Source organism: Chiloscyllium plagiosum, unplaced genomic scaffold (assembly GCF_037043375.1).
Source record: "Chiloscyllium plagiosum isolate Xiang-an unplaced genomic scaffold, Cpla_swu_hap1 HiC_scaffold_48, whole genome shotgun sequence".
Classification (NCBI taxonomy): domain Eukaryota; kingdom Metazoa; phylum Chordata; class Chondrichthyes; order Orectolobiformes; family Hemiscylliidae; genus Chiloscyllium; species Chiloscyllium plagiosum.
The window spans coordinates 17,383,880-17,406,379 of record NW_028270186.1 but is presented as its reverse complement, the minus strand read 5'-3'; the positions used below and the strand labels follow the sequence as shown (position 1 = coordinate 17,406,379).

Sequence of the window (22,500 nt, the reverse complement as noted above, 5' to 3'; positions counted from 1 at the left end):
TCGATTCTGACAGGCCATGCCGTTGTCGTGGCGACTGCGCGGGGAAACTATCGTTTCCCCCTCGGTCTGGGTTTAGTTGGAAAGACCGGGAAAGCCTGGGCACGTCCCTTTTAGTTGCGGAATGATACAGCTAGCCCCGAACGGACACGACAGAAAGGCTCGGCTAGTTTGCTGTATAAGGCCATTGCAGAGTGATCGCAGACAAAGCTAGCCCCCAACTCGCCCAGTGCCCTCATGGGTGCCACAACTGGGCATTCGACACTGAACTGAAATGATTCACAAGGCATGGGTTTGTATGCTTGCAGATGGCACCAAAGTTGGAGGCATAGGGGGACAGTGAGGAAGGCTATCCGTGAGATCTTGATCATCTGGGTCAGAGTGTGTGCAGGTAGAGTTTAATTTGGATAAAGGCGAGGTGCTGCATTTTGGTAAAACCAGCAAGGGCAGGACTTAACGGCAGGGCCTTGGGTAGTGCTGCAGAGCAGAGGGACCTAGGGATTCAGGTACTAGGTCCTTTGGAGTTTGCGTCACATGTAGACAGAGTGGTTAAGCAGACTTACTTTCATCGCTCAGATCTTTGAGGCGAGGAGTTGCGACATCATGCTGGGGTTGTACAGGACCTTGGTGAGGCCTCGTCTGGAGCACTGGAGTCCAGTCCTGGCCTCCACCCCCCCCTCCGTTATAGGGAGGATGCTATTAAACCGGACGGGGTTCAGAAGAGATTTACCAGGATGTTGCCGGGAATGGAGGGTTTGAGTTATAAGGAGTGTCCAGGATCTTTCTTTCACTGGAACATCGAGGTGATCTTGTAGAGGTTTATAAAATCATGAGGGGCGTGGATAACGTGAATGGCAGGTGGCTTTTCCCTCGGGTAAGGGATTTCAAGACTGAGGGGGGGAGGGGTCACATTTTTAAGGTGAGAGCAGAAAGATTTAAAAAGGGGCAAATCTTAGCAGGACTTATCCACTTAATGGTAAGGTCCTAGGGAGTGTTGCTGAACAAAGAGACCTTGGAGTGACGTTCATAGCTCCTTGAAAGTGGAGTCGCAGGTAGATAGGATAGTGAAGAAGGCGTTTGGTATGCTTTCCTTTATTGGTCAGAGTATTGAGTACAGGAGTTGGGAGGTCACGTTGCAGCTGTACAGGACATTGGTTAGGCCACTGTTGGAATATTGTGTGCAATTCTGGTCTCCTTCCTATCGGAAAGATGTTGTGAAACTTGAAAGAGTTCAGAAAAGATTTACAAGGATGTTGCCAGGGTTGGAGGATCTGAGCTACAGAGAGAGGATGAACAGGCTGGGGCTGTTTTCCCTGGAGTGTCGGAGGCTGAGGGGTGACCTTATAGAGGTCTATAAAATCATGAGGGGGCATGGGTAGGGTAAATAGACAGTCTTTTCCCTCGGGTGGGGGAGTCCAGAACTAGAGGGGCATAGTTTTAGGGTGAGAGGGGGAAAGATATAAAAGAGACCTAAGGGGCAACGTTTTCACACAGAGGGTGGTACGTGTATGGAATGAGCTGCCAGAGGAAGTGGTGGAGGCTGGTACAGTTGCAACATTTAAGAGGCATCTGGATGGGTATATGAATAGGAAGGGTTTGGAGGGATATGGGCCGGGTGCTGGCAGGTGGGACTAGATTGGGTTGGGATATCTGGGTCAGCATGGACGGGTTGGACCGAAGGGTCTGTTTCCGTGCTGTACATCTCCATGACTCTATGACTTTTACACAGAGGGTGGTTTGTGTGTGGACTGAACTGCCGGATGAAGTGGGTACGGTTACAACATTTAAAAGATATCTGGGGAAGGACATGAGCGGGAAGGGTTTGGAGGGAGATGGCGGGCCAGGAGATGACTACTGCAGCTCGGGGATCGTGGTCAGTGTGGACTGGTTGGGCCGTAGGGTCTGTTCCCTTGCTGGAGAAAGTGAGGTCTGCAGATGCTGGAGATCAAAGTTGAAACTTTATTGCTGGAACAGCACAGCAGGTCAGGCAGCATCCAGGGAACAGGAGATTCGACGTTTCGGGCACAGGCCCTTCTTCAGGCCCTTCTTCACCCTTCCTGAAGAAGGGCCTGTGCCCGAAACGTCGAATCTCCTGTTCCCTGGATGCTGCCTGACCTGCTGTGCTGTTCCAGCAATAAAGTTTCAACTGTTCCCTTGCTGTCTGACACTGAGCGACGGATTTTCGGCTTGCCTTACCGGATTGACACTGGGAAGGGCTGGGCTCTGACAGTGAGATCTCGGATGGTTTAAGTTTGACTCCAAGAGCTCTCGCCTTTCTGTGAGGAAGGCGGGAGGGGTGCGGTGTGGGTGAATTGCGCAAGATGAAAATTCACAAGGAAAGGGAATTTCGCGAGGGAGATTTGCAGCAGGGAAGGTTTCCGATGAGGACACGCACGGGGATATAGAATCCTGGACTGGATCCACATCGGGAAAGAGAGAGAGAGAGAGGGAGAGACCGCGCCCTCATGGTTTGTCCCTCAGATTTCAGAACGACAAAGGGCCATTTCCTGGCCATCAACTCCAGCCAGGCCTTGCTGCTCGGGAGTCAGCAGCGACTGTCGAGCGAGTTGCAGAGTCTGCGGCTCGAGATCAGAGCCACTTTGACGAACCCGAGCTGCCAAGGCTGTGAGGTATTCATAGCGAGGCTGGACGACCTGCAGCCCAGTGTTGCCTTCGTCGAGGTAAGGAGCCAGCACAAAACCCGGGGCCTTTTCCGACAATTTTCACAGCCGGGAGCGGGGGGGGGGGTGGGGGCGGGGGGTGATTCCCGTTCCATCCCTTCTGAGCCCTCTCCAGTTTAATGATACCCTTCCCGTAAACCCCCTTCACTCAGCGACCCGTTGCCAGAGACGTGGAGAGGCACTCCCACGACCTTCGACCCGTCAAGTCTGCTTCGGGCCTACCTCCTCCGAGTGAACCTCCCACACTAGGCCCCGCAGCCTTCAATGTTATGGCACGTCCACCCAAAGTCCTTCTGAAAGAATTGTGAGGTTCCCTGCCTCAGCTATCCTCCTCTGGAATGCTTTCTGGACCCTCCAAGTGAAAAAATATTTTCCTCAAATCCGCCTTCCCCCACCAAGGTTCCAACCAATATGGTTTATATATGGATCTGGTTCCTGTGGTGCACTATTGGACTCTAGGCCCCAGTCAGCCTTCTGACCCCTGACCCGCTCAGACACTCCTGTCCACTCATCTTCATCGGCCCTCCCCCCCCACCCGCCGATCACTCCTTGACCTTTGCCCCCTCACTTCCCCCAATGAGGGACTTGGGAAATAGCTGTAAGAGAAGACCATGGCTGGTCTTCCTTAGCTCAACCCATTTCCTGCACTCACCCGCCATATCTGAAGGCCTGCGGATCTTTACATTAAATATACCTCGAAGAAGGAGCACCCTCCCCCAACACACACTGCCCTCTGGTGGTGGCGGCGGTGGGGTAACAGAATTCCACAGATTCCCCACCCTCATCCCAATCCAAAATGGCCGCCCTCTTCTTCAGACACTCCATCGGGCCCCTCATTGTGAACCCTCCACAAGCCTCAGGTGGGGAAACCATCCACCCCAGCCTCCTCTACCAGGTCTGGGCCTCCACGTGGCTTTGGAATCCCAAGGCGACATGGGCAACTCAAAACCGCCAAGGTCTCATTCCGTTCAAAGGCCGGGCGCCCAAGGGGGCGGGTCCACTGGGTGGAATATTTCGGACACTGAGGGAAAGGGTGGGGGGGGGAGATGTCGGTTTTACCACCCCACCCCTCCCAGCCCCTCACCATGGTGACGGTGGATTGGGGGGGCCCCCTGCTGGCCGTAGAATGACTCGGCAAAAGCCGATTGACGTTTTCCGGGTTCTTTCCCCCACGTCATCTCCTGGTCTCTTTTTCCTCTTTCATCTCGTCAGCCGAACGGATTTCAGGCCACGCTGCAGAGAATCACCGGGATTTCGGGAGAGAATCTGAACAGCTCCCTGGACGAGGTACGGAGTCCGAAATCGGGAACCCACCCCCTCCCCCATCCCCTGGACAAACGGGAGGCCGTCGCGGTTGGCTGGCTAAAATTCCAACGTCTCCCCCTTTCTCTCTCTTCAAGGGTAACCGGACATTCCACGACATTCCCGCCAGGGTGACCCTCCAGGCGTCCCAGAATATCGCAGGTGGGTGTCGCCCGGCTCCATGCCCCCTGCCCACTTAGGTTTGGTGGTGTATGGGGGAGGGGGGAGGGGTTGGCAGGGTATTGGCGTGAGGGGTCTCAGGGTGGGATGGTGTGGGTTGGGCTCTCGCGACTTGGATGGGCTGAGTGGTCCCCACCTCCTCTCGCCGCGCCCTAATGTCTGGTCTCCCCCACCCCCGCTAGATATCAAGGCGACGATCCGGAACGTCGGAGCGAATATCATGTCCACCGCCGAGACGCTCCAGTTCAACGAGTCCCTCGGTCCCGTGACGGACAGTCTCCAGTCTACCCAAGTGACAGAGGTCACCCAGTCGGTCAAGCAGTATGACCGCTATAGGTAAGCCAGTCAGTTTTTCCCTTTCACCATGTGGCTTTTCCCAGACACCATGTTGATTTACCCTGACGCCATGTTGTTTTTCTCCCTGTCGCCATGTGGCTTTTCCCTGACGCCATGTTGTTTTTCTCCCTGTCGCCATGTGGCTTTTCCCTGACGCCATGTTGTTTTTCTCCCTGTCGCCATGTGGCTTTTCCCAGACACCATGTTGATTTACCCTGACGCCATGTTGTTTTTCTCCCTGTCGCCATGTGGCTTTTCCCTGACGCCATGTTGTTTTTCTCCCTGTCGCCATGTGGCTTTTCCCTGACGCCATGTGGCTTTTCCCTGACGCCATGTTGTTTTTCTCCCTGTCGCCATGTGGCTTTTCCCTGACGCCATGTGGCTTTTCCCTGACGCCATGTTGTTTTTCTCCCTGTCGCCATGTGGCTTTTCCCAGACACCATGTTGATTTACCCTGACGCCATGTTGTTTTTCTCCCTGTCGCCATGTGGCTTTTCCCTGACGCCATGTTGTTTTTCTCCCTGTCGCCATGTGGCTTTTCCCAGACACCATGTTGATTTACCCTGACGCCATGTTGTTTTTCTCCCTGTCGCCATGTGGCTTTTCCCTGACGCCATGTGGCTTTTCCCTGACGCCATGTTGTTTTTCTCCCTGTCGCCATGTGGCTTTTCCCTGACACCATGTTAATTTACCCTGACGCCATGTTGTTTTTCTCACTGTCGCCATGTGGCTTTTCCCAGACACCATGTGGCTTTTCCCTGACACCATGTTGATTTGCCCCACCCCATGTTATTTTTTCCCTGCCCCATGTTGATAGTCCTGATGCCATGTTGTTTTTCATTGACACCATATTGTTTTCCCTGACACCATGTTGATTTTCCCCTACCCCATGATGTTTTACCCCTGCTCCATGATAAACTTCCTCGTCGCCATATTGTTTTTCCTCAGCCCCATGTAATTTCCCCCTGCCCCATGTTGATTTACCGGAGGCCATGTTGTTTTCCCCTGCCACATGTTGTTTTTCCGCTGCTGCATGTTGTTTTCCCCTGCCCCATGTTGATTTCCCCTGCCCCATGTTGTTTTCCCCTGCCCCATGTTGATTTTCTTGACGACATGTTGTTTTCCCCTGCCGCATGTTGTTTTTCCCCTGCCCCATGTTGTTTTTCCACTGCCCCATGTTGTTTTCCCCTGCCCCATGTTGTTTTTCTTGACGCCATGTTGTTTTTCCCTGCCCCGTGTTGATTTTCCTAACGACATGTTGTTTTCCCCTGCCCCATGTTGTTTTCCCCTGCCCCATGTTGTTTTCCCCTGCCCCATGTTGATTTTCTTGACGCCATGTTGTTTTCCCCTGCCCCATGTTGTTTTCCTCTGCCCCATGTTGATTTTCTTGACGCCATGTTGTTTTTCCCTGCCCCGTGTTGATTTTCCTAACGACATGTTGTTTTCCCCTGCTCCATTTTGATTTCCCCTGCCCCATGTTGATTTTCTTGACGCCATGATGTTTTTCCCCTGCCCCATGTTGTTTTCCCCTGCCCCATGTTGGTTTTCCCCTACCCCATGTTGGTTTTCCCCTGCCCCATGTTGTTTTCCCTGCCCCATGTTGATTTTCTTGACGCCATGTTGTTTTTCCCCTGCCCCATGTTGTTTTCCCTGCCCCATGTTGATTTTCTTGACGCCATGTTGTTTTTCCCCTGTTCCATGTTGTTTTCCCCTGCCCCATGTTGTTTTTCTCCTGCCCCATGTTGTTTTCCCTGCCCCATGTTGAGTTCCCCTGCCCCATGTTGATTTTCCTGACGCCATGTTGTTTTCCCCTGCCCCATGTTGTTTTCCCCTGCCCCATGTTGATTTTCCTGATGCCATGTTGTTTTTCCCCTGCCCCATGTTGATTTTCTTGACGCCATGTTGTTTTCCCCTGCCCCATGTTGTTTTTCCCCTGCCCCATGTTGTTTTCCCCTGCCCCATGTTGTTTTCACCTGCCCCATGTTGATTTTCCTGACGCCATGTTGTTTTCCCCTGCCCCATGTTGTTTTTCCCCTGCCCCATGTTGTTTTTCCCCTGCCCCATGTTGTTTTTCCCCTGCCCTATGTTGTTTTTCCCCAGTCCCATGTTGTTTTTCCCCTGCCCCATGTTGTTTTTCCCCTGCCCCATGTTGTTTTTCCCCTGCCCCATGTTGTTTTTCCCCTGCCCCATGTTGTTTTCCCCGCCCCCATGTTGTTCTCCCCTACCGCATGTTGATTTTCCTGATGCCATGTTGTTTTCCCCTGCCCCATATTGTTTTCCCCTGCCCCATGTTGTTTTCCCCTGCCCCATTTTGATTTTCTTGACGCCATGTTGTTTTTCCCCTGCCCCATGTTGTTTTCCTCTACCCCATGTTGTTTTCACCTGCCCCATGTTGATTTTCCTGATGCCATGTTGTTTCCCCTGCCCCATGTTGTTTTCCCCTGCCCCATGTTGTTTTCCCCTGCTCCATGTTGTTTTTCCCCAGTCCCATGTTGTTTGTCCCCTGCCCCATGTTGTTTGTCCCCTGCCCCATGTTGTTTTTCCCCAGTCCCATGTTGTTTGTCCCCTGCCCCATGTTGTTTTTCCCCAGTCCCATGTTGTTTGTCCCCTGCCCCATGTTGTTTTCCCCTGCCCCATGTTGTTTGTCCCCTGCCCCATGTTGTTTTTCCCCTGCCCCATGTTGTTTTTCCCCAGTCCCATGTTGTTTGTCCCCTGCCCCATGTTGTTTGTCCCCTGCCCCATGTTGTTTTTCCCCAGTCCCATGTTGTTTTTCCCCTGCCCCATGTTGTTTTTCCCATGCCCCATGTTGATTTTCCTGATGCCATGTTGTTTTTCCCCTGCCCCATGTTGATTTTCCCCTGCCCCATGTTGATTTCCCCTGCCCCATGTTGATTTCCCCTGCCCCATGTTGTTTTTCCCCTGCCCCATGTTGATTTCCCCTGCCCCATGTTGTTTTCCCCTGCCCCATGTTGTTTTTCCCCTGCCCCATGTTGTTTTCCCCTGCCCAAAGTTGTTTTTCCCCTGCCCCATGTTGTTTTCCACTGCCCCATGTTGTTTTTCCCCTGCCCCATGTTGTTTTCCCCTGCCCCATGTTGTTTTTCCCCTGCCTCATGTTGTTTTTCCCCTGCCCCATGTTGTTTTTCCCCTGCCCCATGTTGTTTTCCCCTGCCCAAAGTTGTTTTTTCCCCTGCCCCATGTTGTTTTCCCCTGCCCCATGTTGTTTTCCCCTGCCCCATGTTGTTTTTCCCCTGCCCCATGTTGTTTTTCCCCTGCCCCATGTTGTTTTTCCCCTGCCCCATGTTGTTTTCCCCTGCCCCATGTTGATTTTCTTGACACCATGTTGTTCTCCGCTGCCCCATGTTGTTCTCCCCTGCCCCATGTTGTTTTTCCCCTGCCCCATGTTGATTTTCTTGATACCATTTTGTTTTCCCCTGTCCCATGTTGTTTTCCGCTGTCCCATGTTGTTTTTCCCCTGCCCCATGTTGTTTTTCTCCTGCCCCATGTTGATTTTCTTGATACCATGTTGTTTTTCCTTTGCCCCATGTTGATTTTCTTGATACCATGTTGTTTTCCCCCTGCCCCATGTTGTTTTCCCCTGCCCCATGTTGTTTTCACCTGCCCAAAGTTGTTTTTCCCCTGCCCCATGTTGTTTTCCCCCTGCCCCATGTTGTTTTCCCCTGCCCCATGTTGTTTTTCCCCTGCCCCATGTTGATTTTCTTGATACCATTTTGTTTTCCCCTGCCCCATGTTATTTTTCCCCTGCCCCATGTTGTTTTCCGCTGTCCCATGTTGTTTTTCCCCTGCCCCATGTTGGTTTCCCCTGCCCCATGTTGATTTTCTTGACACCATGTTGTTCTCCCCTGCCCCATGTTGTTTTTCCCCTGCCCCATGTTGTTTTTCCCCTGCCCCATGTTGATTTTCTTGATACCATTTTGTTTTCCCCTGCCCCATGTTATTTTTCCCCTGCCCCATGTTGTTTTCCGCTGTCCCATGTTGTTTTTCCCCTGCCCCATGTTGTTTTTCCCCTGCCCCATGTTGATTTTCTTGATACCATTTTGTTTTCCCCTGCCCCATGTTATTTTTCCCCTGCCCCATGTTGTTTTCCGCTGTCCCATGTTGTTTTTCCCCTGCCCCATGTTGTTTTTCCCCTGCCCCATGTTGATTTTCTTGATACCATTTTGTTTTCCCCTGCCCCATGTTATTTTTCCCCTGCCCCATGTTGTTTTCCGCTGTCCCATGTTGTTTTTCCCCTGCCCCATGTTGTTTTCCCCTGCCCCATGTTGTTTTTCCCCTGCCCCATGTTGATTTTCTTGATACCATTTTGTTTTCCCCTGCCCCATGTTATTTTTCCCCTGCCCCATGTTGTTTTCCGCTGTCCCATGTTGTTTTTCCCCTGCCCCATGTTGTTTTTCCCCTGCCCCATGTTGATTTTCTTGATACCATTTTGTTTTCCCCTGCCCCATGTTGTTTTTCCCCTGCCCCATGTTGTTTTTCTCCTGCCCCATGTTGTTTTTCCCCTGCCCCATGTTGTTTTTCTCCTGCTCCATGTTGATTTTCTTGATACCATGTTGTTTTTCCTTTGCCCCATTGTGATTTTCTTGATACCATGTTGTTTTCCCCCTGCCCCATGTTGTTTTCCCCTGCCCCATGTTGTTCTCCCCTGCCCAAAGTTGTTTTTCCCCTGCCCCATGTTGTTTTTCTCCTGCCCCATGTTGATTTTCTTGATACCATGTTGTTTTTCCCCTGCCCCATGTTGATTTTCCTGATGCCATGTTGTTTTTCCCCTGCCCCATGTTGTTTTCCCCTGCCCCATGTTGTTTTCCCCGCCCCCATGTTGTTTTCCCCTGCCCCATGTTGTTATCCCCTACCCCATATTGTTTTCCCCTGCCCCATATTGTTTTCCCCTGCCCCATTTTGATTTTCTTGACGCCATGTTGTTTTTCCCCTGCCCCATGTTGTTTTCCCCTGCTCCATGTTGTTTTTCCCCTGCCCCATGTTGTTTTCTCCTGCCCCATGTTGTTTTCCCCTGCCCCATGTTGTTTTTCCCCTGCCCCATGTTGTTTTACCCCTGCCCCATGTTGATTTCCCCTGCCCCATGTTGATTTCCCCTGCCCCATGTTGATTTTCTTGACACCATGTTGTTCTCCCCTGCCCCATGTTGTTTTTCCCCTGCCCCATGTTGTTTTTCCCCTGCCCCATGTTGATTTCCCCTGCCCCATGTTGATTTCCCCTGCCCCATGTTGTTCTCCCCTGCCCCATGTTGTTTTTCCCCTGCCCCATGTTGATTTTCTTGATACCATGTTGTTTTTCCCCTGTCCCATGTTGTTTTCCGCTGTCCCATGTTGTTTTTCCCCTGCCCCATGTTGTTTTTCTCCTGCCCCATGTTGATTTTCTTGGTACCATGTTGTTTTTCCTTTGCCCCATGTTGACTTTCTTGATACCATGTTGTTTTCCCCCTGCCCCATGTTGTTCTCCCCTGCCCCATGTTGTTTTTCCCCTGCCCCATGTTGTTTTTCCCCGCCCCATGTTGATTTTCTTGATACCATTTTGTTTTCCCCTGCCCCATGTTATTTTTCCCATGCCCCATGTTGTTTTCCGCTGTCCCATGTTGTTTTTCCCCTGCCCCATGTTGATTTTCTTGATACCATGTTGTTTTTCCTTTGCCCCATGTTGATTTTCTTGATACCATGTTGTTTTTCCCCTGCCCCATGTTGATTTTCTTGATACCATGTTGTTTTCCCCCTGCCCCATGTTGTTTTCCCCTGCCCCATGTTGTTCTCCCCTGCCCAAAGTTGTTTTTCCCCTGCCCCATGTTGATTTTCTTGATACCATGTTGTTTTTCCCCTGCCCCATGTTGATTTTCCTGATGCCATGTTGTTTTTCCCCTGCCCCATGTTGTTTTCCCCTGCCCCATGTTGTTTTCCCCGCCCCCATGTTGTTTTCCCCTGCCCCATGTTGTTTTCCCCTACCCCATGTTGTTTTTCCCCTGCCCCATATTGTTTTCCCCTGCCCCATATTGTTTTCCCCTGCCCCATTTTGATTTTCTTGACGCCATGTTGTTTTTCCCCTGCCCCATGTTGTTTTCCCCTGCTCCATGTTGTTTTTCCCCTGCCCCATGTTGTTTTCTCCTGCCCCATGTTGTTTTCCCCTGCCCCATGTTGTTTTTCCCTTGCCCCATGTTGTTTTTCCCCAGTCCCATGTTGTTTTCCCCTGCCCCATGTTGTTTTTCCCCTGCCCCATGTTGATTTCCCCTGCCCCATGTTGTTTTTCCCCTGCCCCATGTTGATTTCCCCTGCCCCATGTTGTTTTTCCCCTGCCCCATGTTGATTTCCCCTGCCCCATGTTGTTTTTCCCCTGCCCCATGTTGGTTTTCTTGACACCATGTTGTTCTCCCCTGCCCCATGTTGTTCTCCCCTGCCCCATGTTGTTTTTCCCCTGCCCCATATTGGTTTCCCCTGCCCCATGTTGATTTTCTTGACACCATGTTGTTCTCCCCTGCCCCATGTTGTTTTCCCCCTGCCCCATGTTGTTTTCCCCTGCCCCATGTTGATTTTCCTGATGCCATGTTGTTTTTCCCCTGCCCCATGTTGTTTTCCCCTGCCCCATGTTGTTTTCCCCGCCCCCATGTTGTTCTCCCCGACCGCATGTTGATTTTCCTGATGCCATGTTGTTTTCCCCTACCCCATATTGTTTTCCCCTGCCCCATGTTGTTTTTCCCCTGCCCCATGTTGTTTTTCCCCTGCCCCAGGTTGTTTTCCCCTGCCCCATGTTGTTTTCCCCTGCCCCATTTTGATTTTCTTGACGCCATGTTGTTTTTCCCCTGCCCCATGTTGTTTTCCCCTGCTCCATGTTGTTTTTCCCCTGCCCCATGTTGTTTTCTCCTGCCCCATGTTGTTTTCCCCTGCCCCATGTTGTTTTTCCCCTGCCCCATGTTGTTTTTCCCCAGTCCCATGTTGTTTTTCCCCTGCCCCATGTTGTTTTTCCCCTGCCCCATGTTGATTCCCCCTGCCCCATGTTGGTTTTCCCCTACCCCATGTTGGTTTTCCCCTGCCCCATGTTGTTTTCCCTGCCCCATGTTGATTTTCTTGACACCATGTTGTTTTTCCCCTGCCCCATGTTGTTTTTCCCCTGCCCCATGTTGTTTTCCCCTGCCCCATGTTGTTTTTCTCCTGCCCCATGTTGTTTTCCCTGCCCCATGTTGAGTTCCCCTGCCCCATGTTGATTTTCCTGATGCCATGTTGTTTTCCCCTGCCCCATGTTGTTTTCCCCTGCCCCATGTTGTTTTCCCCTGCCCCATGTTGTTTTCACCTTCCCCATGTTGATTTTCCTGACGCCATGTTGTTTTCCCCTGCCCCATGTTGTTTGTCCCCTGCCCCATGTTGTTTTTCCCCTGCCCCATGTTGTTTTCCCCTGCTCCATGTTGTTTTTCCCCTACCCCATGTTGTTTTCTCCTGCCCCATGTTGTTTTCCCCTGCCCCATGTTGTTTTTCCCCTGCCCCATGTTGTTTTTCCCCAGTCCCATGTTGTTTTTCCCCTGCCCCATGTTGTTTTTCCCCTGCCCCATGTTGATTTCCCCTGCCCCATGTTGGTTTTCCCCTACCCCATGTTGGTTTTCCCCTGCCCCATGTTGTTTTCCCTGCCCCATGTTGATTTTCTTGACGCCATGTTGTTTTTCCCCTGCCCCATGTTGTTTTTCCCCTGCCCCATGTTGATTTCCCCTGCCCCATGTTGTTTTTCCCCTGCCCCATGTTGTTTTCCCCTGCCCCATGTTGTTTTTCTCCTGCCCCATGTTGTTTTCCCTGCCCCATGTTGAGTTCCCCTGCCCCATGTTGATTTTCCTGATGCCATGTTGTTTTCCCCTGCCCCATGTTGTTTTCCCCTGCCCCATGTTGTTTTTCCCCTGCCCCATGTTGTTTTCCCCTGCCCCATGTTGTTTTCACCTTCCCCATGTTGATTTTCCTGACGCCATGTTGTTTTCCCCTGCCCCATGTTGTTTGTCCCCTGCCCCATGTTGTTTTTCCCCTGCCCCATGTTGTTTTTCCCCAGTCCCATGTTGTTTTTCCCCTGCCCCATGTTGTTTTTCCCCTGCCCCATGTTGTTTTCCCCTGCCCCATGTTGATTTTCCTGACGCCATGTTGTTTTTCCCCTGCCCCATGTTGATTTTCTTGACGCCATGTTGTTTTCCCCTGCCCCATGTTGTTTTTCCCCTGCCCCATGTTGTTTTTCCCCTGCCCCATGTTGTTTTCCCCTGCCCCATATTGTTTTCCCCTGCCCCATGTTGTTTTCCCCTGCCCCATTTTGATTTTCTTGACGCCATGTTGTTTTTCCCCTGCCCCATGTTGTTTTCCCCTGCTCCATGTTGTTTTTCCCCTGCCCCATGTTGTTTTCCCCTGCTCCATGTTGTTTTCCCCTGCCCCATGTTGTTTTTCCCATGCCCCATGTTGATTTTCCTGACGCCATGTTGTTTTTCCCCTGCCCCATGTTGATTTTCCTGATGCCATGTTGTTTCCCCTGCCCCATGTTGTTTGTCCCCTGCCCCATGTTGATTTTCCCCAGTCCCATGTTGTTTGTCCCCTGCCCCATGTTGTTTGTCCCCTGCCCCATGTTGTTTTTCCCATGCCCCATGTTGATTTTCCTGATGCCATGTTGTTTTTCCCCTGCCCCATGTTGATTTTCCCCTGCCCCATGTTGATTTCCCCTGCCCCATGTTGTTTTTCCCCTGCCTCGTGTTGATTTCCCCTGCCCCATGTTGTTTTTCCCCTGCCCCATGTTGATTTCCCCTGCCCCATGTTGATTTCCCCTGCCCCATGTTGTTTTCCCCTGCCCCATGTTGTTTTTCCCCTGCCCCATGTTGTTTTCCCCTGCCCAAAGTTGTTTTTCCCCTGCCCCATGTTGTTTTTCCCCTGCACAATGTTGTTTTTCCCCTGCCCCATGTTGTTTTCCACTGCCCCATGTTGTTTTTCCCCTGCCCCATGTTGTTTTCCCCTGCCCCATGTTGTTTTTCCCCTGCCTCATGTTGTTTTTCCCCTGCCCCATGTTGTTTTTCCCCTGCCCCATGTTGTTTTCCCCTGCCCAAAGTTGTTTTTCCCCTGCCCCATGTTGTTTTCCCCTGCCCCATGTTGTTTTCCCCTGCCCCATGTTGTTTTTCCCCTGCCTCATGTTGTTTTTCCCCTTCCCCATGTTGTTTTTCCCCTGCCCCATGTTGTTTTCCCCCTGCCTCATGTTGTTTTTCCCCTGCCCCATGTTGTTTTTCCCCTGCCCCATGTTGTTTTTCCCCTGCCCAAAGTTGTTTTTCCCCTGCCCAAAGTTGTTTTTCCCCTGCCCCATGTTGTTTTCCCCTGCCTCATGTTGTTTTTCCCCTGCCTCATGTTGTTTTTCCCCTGCCCCATGTTGTTTTTCCCCTGCCCCATGTTGTTTTTCCCCTGCCCCATGTTGTTTTCCCCTGCCCCATATTGATTTTCTTGACACCATGTTGTTCTCCGCTGCCCCATGTTGTTCACCCCTGCCCCATGTTGTTTTTCCCCTGCCCCATGTTGATTTTCTTGATACCATTTTGTTTTCCCCTGTCCCATGTTGTTTTCCGCTGTCCCATGTTGTTTTTCCCCTGCCCCATGTTGTTTTTCTCCTGCCCCATGTTGATTTTCTTGATACCATGTTGTTTTTCCCCTGCCCCATGTTGATTTTCTTGATACCATGTTGTTTTCCCCTGCCCCATGTTGTTCTCCCCTGCCCAAAGTTGTTTTTCCCCTGCCCCATGTTGTTTTTCTCCTGCCCCATGTTGATTTTCTTGATACCATTTTGTTTTCCCCTGTCCCATGTTGTTTTCCGCTGTCCCATGTTGTTTTTCCCCTGCCCCATGTTGTTTTTCTCCTGTCCCATGTTGATTTTCTTGATACCATGTTGTTTTTCCCCTGCCCCATGTTGTTTTCCAATGCCCCATGTTGTTTTCCCCGCCCCCATGTTGTTTTTCCCCTGCCCCATGTTGTTTTCCCCTGCCCCATGTTGTTTTCCCCGCCCCCATGTTGTTTTCCCCTGCCCCATGTTGTTTTCCCCTACCCCATATTGTTTTCCCCTGCCCCATATTGTTTTCCCCTGCCCCATTTTGATTTTCTTGACGCCATGTTGTTTTCCCCTGCCCCATGTTGTTTTTCCCCTGCCCCATGTTGTTTTTCCCCAGTCCCATGTTGTTTTTCCCCTGCCCCATGTTGTTTTTCCCCTGCCCCATGTTGTTTTCCCCTGCCCCATGTTGTTTTTCCCCTGCCTCATGTTGTTTTTCCCCTGCCCCATGTTGTTTTACCCCTGCCCCATGTTGTTTTTCCCCTGCCCCATGTTGTTTTCCCCTGCCCCATGTTGATTTTCTTGACACCATGTTGTTCTCCGCTGCCCCATGTTGTTCACCCCTGCCCCATGTTGTTTTTCCCCTGCCCCATGTTGATTTTCTTGATACCATTTTGTTTTCCCCTGTCCCATGTTGTTTTCCGCTGTCCCATGTTGTTTTTCCCCTGCCCCATGTTGTTTTTCCCCTGCCCAAAGTTGTTTTTCCCCTGCCCAAAGTTGTTTTTCCCCTGCCCCATGTTGTTTTCCCCTGCCCCATGTTGTTTTTCCCCTGCCTCATGTTGTTTTTCCCCTGCCCCATGTTGTTTTTCCCCTGCCCCATGTTGTTTTTCCCCTGCCCCATGTTGTTTTCCCCTGCCCCATGTTGATTTTCTTGACACCATGTTGTTCTCCGCTGCCCCATGTTGTTCACCCCTGCCCCATGTTGTTTTTCCCCTGCCCCATGTTGATTTTCTTGATACCATTTTGTTTTCCCCTGTCCCATGTTGTTTTCCGCTGTCCCATGTTGTTTTTCCCCTGCCCCATGTTGTTTTCTCCTGCCCCATGTTGATTTTCTTGATACTATGTTGTTTTTCCTTTGCCCCATGTTGATTTTCTTGATACCATGTTGTTTTTCCCCTGCCCCATGTTGATTTTCTTGATACCATGTTGTTTTCCCCTGCCCCATGTTGTTCTCCCCTGCCCAAAGTTGTTTTTCCCCTGCCCCATGTTGTTTTCCCCGCCCCCATGTTGTTTTCCCCTACCCCATATTGTTTTCCCCTGCCCCATATTGTTTTCCCCTGCCCCATTTTGATTTTCTTGACGCCATGTTGTTTTCCCCTGCCCCATGTTGTTTTTCCCCTGCCCCAGGTTGATTTCCCCTGCCCCATGTTGATTTTCTTGACACCATGTTGTTCTCCCCTGCCCCATGTTGTTCTCCCCTGCCCCATGTTGTTTTTCCCCTGCCCCATGTTGATTTTCTTGAAACCATTTTGTTTTCCCCTGCCCCATGTTATTTTTCCCCTGCCCCATGTTGTTTTCCCCTGCCCCATTTTGTTTTCCCCTGTCCCATGTTGTTTTCCGCTGTCCCATGTTGTTTTTCCCCTGCCCCATGTTGTTTTTCTCCTGCCCCATGTTGATTTTCTTGATACCATGTTGTTTTTCCTTTGCCCCATGTTGATTTTCTTGATACCATGTTGTTTTTCCCCTGCCCCATGTTGTTTTTCTCCTGCCCCATGTTGATTTTCTTGATACCATGTTGTTTTTCCCCTGCCCCATGTTGATTTTCCTGATGCCATGTTGTTTTTCCCCTGACCCATGTTGATTTTCCCCTGCCCCATGTTGTTTTTCCCCTGCCCCATGTTGTTTTTCCCCTGCCCCATGTTATTCTCCCCTGCCCCATGTTGTTTTTCCCCTGCCCCATGTTGATTTTCTTGTAACCATGTTGTTTTTCCCCTGCCCCATGTTATTCTCCCCTGCCCCATGTTATTCTCTCCTGCCCCATGTTATCCCCCCCTGCCCCATGTTGTTTTCCCCTGCCCCATGTTATTCTCCCCTGGCCCATGTTATTCTCCCCTGCCCCATGTTATTCTCCCCTGCCCCATGTTGTTTTCCCCCTGCCCCATGTTGTTTTTCCCCTGCCCCATGTTGTTTTTCCCCTGCCCCATGTTGTTTTTCCCCTGCCCCATGTTATTCTCCCCTGCCCCATGTTGTTTTTCCCCTGCCCCATGTTGATTTTCTTGTAACCATGTTATTCTCCCCTGCCCCATGTTATTCTCTCCTGCCCCATGTTATCCCCCCCTGCCCCATGTTGTTTTCCCCTGCCCCATGTTATTCTCCCCTGGCCCATGTTATTCTCCCCTGCCCCATGTTGTTTTCCCCTGCCCCATGTTATTCTCCCCTGCCCCATGTTGTTTTTCTCCTGCCCCATGTTATTCTCCCCTGCCCCATGTTGTTTTCCCCTGCCCCATGTTGTTTTCCCCTGCCCCATGTTGTTTTCCCCTGCCCCATGTTATTCTCCCCTGCCCCATGTTATTCTCTTCTGCACCATGTTATTCTCCCCTGCACCATGTTGTTTTTCCCCTGCCCCATGTTGATTTTCTTGTAACCATGTTGTTTTTCTCTGCCCCATGTTATTCTCCCCTGCCCCATGTTATTCTCCCCTGCCCCATGTTGTTTTCCCCTGCCCCATGTTATTCTCCCCTGCCCCATGTTATTCTCCCCTGCCCCATGTTGTTTTTCCCCTGCCCCATGTTGATTTTCTTGTAACCATGTTGTTTTCCCCTGCCCCATGTTGTTTTCCCCTGCCCCATGTTGTTTTTCCCCTGCCCCATGTTGATTTTCTTGTAACCATGTTGTTTTTCCCCTGCCCCATGTTGTTCTCCCCTGCCCCATGTTATTCTCCCCTGCCCCATGTTGTTTTTCCCCTGCCCCATGTTTTTCCCCTGCCCCATGTTGTTTTTCCCCTGCTCATGTTGTTTTCCCCTGCCCCATGTTGTTTTTCCCCTACCCCATGTTATTCTCCCCTGCCCCATGTTGTTTTTCCCCTGCCCATGTTGTTTTTCCCCTGCCCCATGTTGTTTTTCCCCTGCCCATGTTGTTTTCCCCTGCCCCATGTTTTTCCCCTGCCCCATGTTGTTTTTCCCCAGTCCCATGTTGTTTTTCCCCTGCCCATGTTGTTTTCCCCTGCCCCATGTTTTTCCCCTGCCCCATGTTATTCTCCCCTGCCCCATGTTGTTTTTCCCCTGCCCTGTGTTGGTTTTCCTGATCCCATGATGCTGTTCCTGATGCCATGTTGTTTTTGCCCAACACCATTGTGTTCACTGTTCATTCCCAGGATGAGGGCATCGCTGGCCAGGCCAGCTTCTATTACCCATCCTACAATTGCCCAGCGGGCAGTTACAAGTTAACCACATATCGCTGTGGGTCTGGAGTCACGTGTAGGACAGACCACGTAAGGGTGACAGCTTCCTTCCCTCAGATAGGATTTTCCGACTGTTGACGACAGACTCGTCGTCATTATTTGAGTCTTAATTCCCTACTTTTATTGAATTTAAATTCGACCGAAGCGGGGTTCGAACCTGGGAAGTTCCCTCGGTGTCTGGATGAACAGGCCGGTGACCAGACTGTCACCTCCCTTTGTGCTGCACGTTTTTGATTCCCTCACCACCTCCCAGGGTAACTATGTTTTTCCCAGCAGCCCACCAACCCCACAGGACCTGATATGTCACACTAAGCGAGGCTGCCCCGCCCCTCACACTGTGGGATCGTGCTGTGCACGTCACTGTGACTTCTGTCTCCGGTTTGCAGATGGATCGTGGGTATTGTCCTGTGCTGCATCATCCTCCTCATCATCGCCTGCAACGCCCTGGGACTTGGCTTTGGGACGGCGGGCATTGTTACCAGGGACAACCCATACAGTGCCAATGGGTGCTCACTATCTGGTGCCAACTTCCTTATGGCGTAAGATGGAGTTTTGGTCAACAGCGATTGGACAATGTGTGTGTGTGTGTCTGTGTCAGTGTGAGGGTGAGTGTGCGTGGGTGTGTGTCTGCGTTTCTGCCTGTGTGTGTTTTTGTCTGTGTGTGTGTGTGTATATATCTGTCTGTGTCAGCGTGAGGGTGAGGGTGTGTGTCTGTGTTTCTGCCTGTGTGTGTTTTTGTCTCTGTGTGTGTGTGTGTTTGTGTGTGTATATATCTGTCTGTGTCAGTGTGAGGGTGAGTGTGCGTGGGTGTGTGTCTGTGTTTCTGCCTGTGTGTGTTTTTGTCTGTGTGTGTGTTTGTGTGTGTATATATCTGTCTGTGTCAGCGTGAGGGTGAGTGTGTGTGGGTGTGTGTCTGTGTTTCTGCCTGTGTGTGTTTTTATCTGTGTGCGTGTGTTTGTGTGTGTATATATCTGTCTGTGTCAGTGTGAGGGTGAGGGTGCGTGGGTGTGTGTCTGTGTTTCTGCCTGTGTGTGTTTTTATCTGTGTGTGTGTGTGTGTTTGTGTGTGTATATATCTGTCTGTGTCAGTGTGAGGGTGAGTGTGCGTGGGTGTGTGTCTGTGTTTCTGCTTGTGTGTGTTTTTGACTCTGTGTGTGTGTGTTTGTGTGTGTATATATCTGTCTGTGAAAGTGTGAGGGTGTGTTTGTGTGGGAGAGAGAGGGTGTAAGCACACAGATGTATCCAATACTTACTTGTAGTCTATCCTATTAAATCTTTCATCCTGACGATGAGCATCCTCTCTGTGAGGTGGAGTGTGTCTGGGATTAGCCTGTACCTGTCTGTGTGGTGGACTGTGTCTGGGTGTAGACTGTACCTGTCAGTGAGGTGGACTGTGTCTGGGATTAGCCTGTACCTGTCTGTGTGGTGGACTGTGTCTGGGTGTAGACTATAACTGTCTGTGTGGTGGACTGTGTCTGTGATTAGCCTGTACCTATCTGTGTGGTGGACTGTGTCTGGGTGTAGACTGTACCTGTCTATGTGGTGGACTGTGTCTGGGATTAGCCTGTACCTGTCTGTGTGGTGGACTGTGTCTGGGTGTAGACTGTACCTGTCTGTGTGGTGGACTGTGTCTGGGTGAAGCCTGTACCTGTCTGTGTGGTGGACTGTGTCAGGGTGTAGACTGTACCTGTCTGTGTGGTGGACTGTGTCTGGGTGTAGACTGTACCTGTCTGTGTGGTGGACTGTGTCTGGGTGTAGACTGTACCTGTCTGTGTGGTGGACTGTGTCAGGGTGTAGACTGTACCTGTCTGTGTGGTGGACTGTGTCTGGGTGAAGCCTGTACCTGTCTGTGTAGTGGACTGTGTCAGGGTGTAGACTGTACCTGTCTGTGTGGTGGACTGTGTCTGGGTGTAGACTGTACCTGTCTGTGTAGTGGACTGTGTCAGGGTGTAGACTGTACCTGTCTGTGTGGTGGACTGTGTCAGGGTGTAGACTGTACCTGTCTGTGTGGTGGACTGTGTCAGGGTGTAGACTGTACCTGTCTGTGTGGTGGACTGTGTCTGGGTGAAGCCTGTACCTGTCTGTGTGGTGGACTGTGTCAGGGTGTAGACTGTACCTGTCTGTGTGGTGGACTGTGTCTGGGTGTAGACTGTACCTGTCTGTGAGGTGGACTGTGTCTGGGTGTAGACTGTACCTGTATGTGTGGTGGACTGTGTCTGGGTGTAGACTGTACCTGTCTGTGAGGTGGACTGTGTCAGGGTGTAGACTGTACCTGTCTGTGTGGTGGACTGTGTCTGGGTGTAGACTGTACCTGTCTGTGAGGTGGACTGTGTCTGGGTGTAGACTGTACCTGTCTGTGAGGTGGACTGTGTCTGGGTGAAGCCTGTACCTGTCTGTGTGGTGGACTGTGTCTGGGTGTAGACTGTACCTGTCTGTGTGGTGGACTGTGTCTGGGATTACCCTGTACCTGTCTGTGTGGTGGACTGTGTCTGGGTGTAGACTGTACCTGTCTGTGTGGTGGACTGTGTCTGGGATTACCCTGTACCTGTCTGTGTGGTGGACTGTGTCTGGGTGTAGACACTACCTATCTGTGAGGTGGACTGTGTCTGGGAGTAGCCTGTATCTGTCTGTGTGGTGGAGTGTGCCTGGATGTGTCCTGTACCTGCCTGTGAGGTGGACTGTGCCTGGGTGTAGACTGTACCTGTCTGTGTGGTGGACTGTGTCTGGGTGAAGCCTGTACCTGTCTGTGTGGTGGACTGTGTCTGGGTGTAGACTGTACCTGTCTGTGTGGTGGACTGTGTCTGGGTGTAGACTGTACCTGTCTGTGTGGTGGACTGTGTTTGGGTGTAGACTGTGCCTGTCTATGTGGTGGACTGTGTCTGGGATTACCCTGTACCTGTCTGTGTGGTGGACTGTGTCTGGGTGTAGACTGTACCTGTCTGTGAGATGGACTGTATCTGGGAATAGACTGTACCTGTCTGTGTGGTGGACTGTGTCTGGGTGTAGACTGTACCTGTTTGTGTGGTGGACTGTGTCTGGGTGTAAACTGTACCTGTCTGTATGGTGGACTGTGTCTTGGTGTAGACTGTAACTGTCTGTGTGGTGGGCTGTGCCTGGGTGCGGCTTATACCTGTCTGTGAGGTGTACTGTGTCTGGGAGTAGCCTGTATCTGTCTGTGTGGTGGAGTGTGCCTGGATGTGTCCTGTACCTGCCTGTGAGGTGGACTGCGTCTGGGGTGTAGCCTGTACCTGTCTGTGTGGTGGACTGTGTCTGGGTGTAGCCTGTACCTGTCTGTGTGGTGGACTGTGTCTGGGTGTAGCCTGTATCTGTCTGTGTGGTGGACTGTGTCTGGGTGTAGACTATAACTGTCTGTGTGGTGGACTGTGCTTGGGTGTGGCTTATACCTGTCTGTGAGGTGGACTGTTTCTCAGTGTAGACTATAACTGTCTGTGTGGTGGACTGTGCCTGGGTGTAGACTGTACCTGTCTGTGAGGTGGACTGTGTCTGGGATTAGCCTGTACCTGTCTGTGTGGTGGACTGTGTCTGGGTGTAGACTGTGCCTGTCTGTGTGGTGGACTGTGTCTGGGTGTGGACTGTACCTGTCTGTGAGGTGGACTGTGTCTGGGTGTAGACTGTACCTGTCTGTGTGGTGGACTGTGTCTGGGTGTAGACTGTGCCTGTCTGTGTGGTGGACTGGGTCTGGGATTACCCTGTACCTGTCTGTGTGGTGGACTGTGCCTGGGTGTAGACTGTACCTGTCTGTGAGACGGACTGTTTCTGGGTGTAGACTGTACCTGTCTGTGAGATGGACTGTGTCTGGGTGTAGACTGTGCCTGTCTGTGTGGTGGACTGTGTCTGGGATTAGCCTGTACCTGTCTGTGTGGTGGACTGTGTCTGGGTGTAGACTGTGCCTGTCTGTGTGGTGGACTGTGTCTGGGATTAGCCTGTACCTGTCTGTGTGGTGGACTGTGTCTGAGTGTAGACTGTGCCTGTCTGTGAGGTGGACTGTGTCTGTGATTAGCCTGTACCTGTCTGTGTGGTGGACTGTGTCTGAGTGTAGACTGTGCCTGTCTGTGTGGTGGACTGTGTCTGGGATTAGCCTGTACCTGTCTGTGTGGTGGACTGTGTCTGAGTGTAGACTGTGCCTGTCTGTGTGGTGGACTGTGCTTGTGGCTGTATCTCGTTGCGCGGTGCCTACTCTAACCTGTGTTCTCCTACCCCAGGGGTGTGGGCTTCAGTTTTATTTTCTCCTGGTTGCTGATTCTCCTTGTGTTCATTACCTTCTTCGTGGGAGGGAACGTTCGGACGTTGGTCTGTAAACCGTGGGAAACAGGAGAGATCTTCCAGGTACGTGTGTGTGTCTGTGTTTATGTGTGTTTGAGTGTGTGTGTGTGTGTTTGAGTGTCTGTGTATGTGAGAGTGAGTGAGTGTGTGTGTGTATGTCTGTGTGTGGGGATGTGAGTGCATGTGTATGTGTGTGCGCACAAGTGTGTGTGTGTTTGAGTGTCTGTGTATGTGAGAGTGAGTGTGTGTGTGTGTGTATGTCTGTGTGTGGGGATGTGAGTGCATGTGTGTGTGTGCGCGCACAAGTTTGTGTGTGTGTCTGAGTGTGTGTGCATATGTGAGTGTGTGTGAATGTGTGAATCTGAGTGTATGAGTGTGTGTGTGTCTGAGTGTGTGTGTGTATGCGCCTATGTGAGTGTGTGTGAATGTGTGAATCTGAGTGTATATGAGTGCGTGTGTGTCTGTGTGTGAGTGTGGTTGTGTC

The 22,500-nt window shown here is 51.3% G+C and overlaps 1 protein-coding gene across 2 annotated transcripts in view; it reads left to right on the top strand.

The window, feature by feature from the left end:
* Nucleotides 1-22,500, top strand: part of LOC122546716 (prominin-2-like) — a 77,930-nt gene that overhangs the window by 30,492 nt on the left and 24,938 nt on the right. For both annotated transcript variants that reach the window (XM_087984365.1, XM_087984366.1), the window contains exons 8-13: nt 2,479-2,678; nt 3,891-3,965; nt 4,079-4,142; nt 4,343-4,496; nt 18,120-18,272; nt 21,956-22,079. In XM_087984365.1, coding sequence (XP_087840491.1) covers nt 2,479-2,678; nt 3,891-3,965; nt 4,079-4,142; nt 4,343-4,496; nt 18,120-18,272; nt 21,956-22,079 — 770 coding nt within the window. The remainder of the gene's footprint in view (nt 1-2,478; nt 2,679-3,890; nt 3,966-4,078; nt 4,143-4,342; nt 4,497-18,119; nt 18,273-21,955; nt 22,080-22,500) is intronic.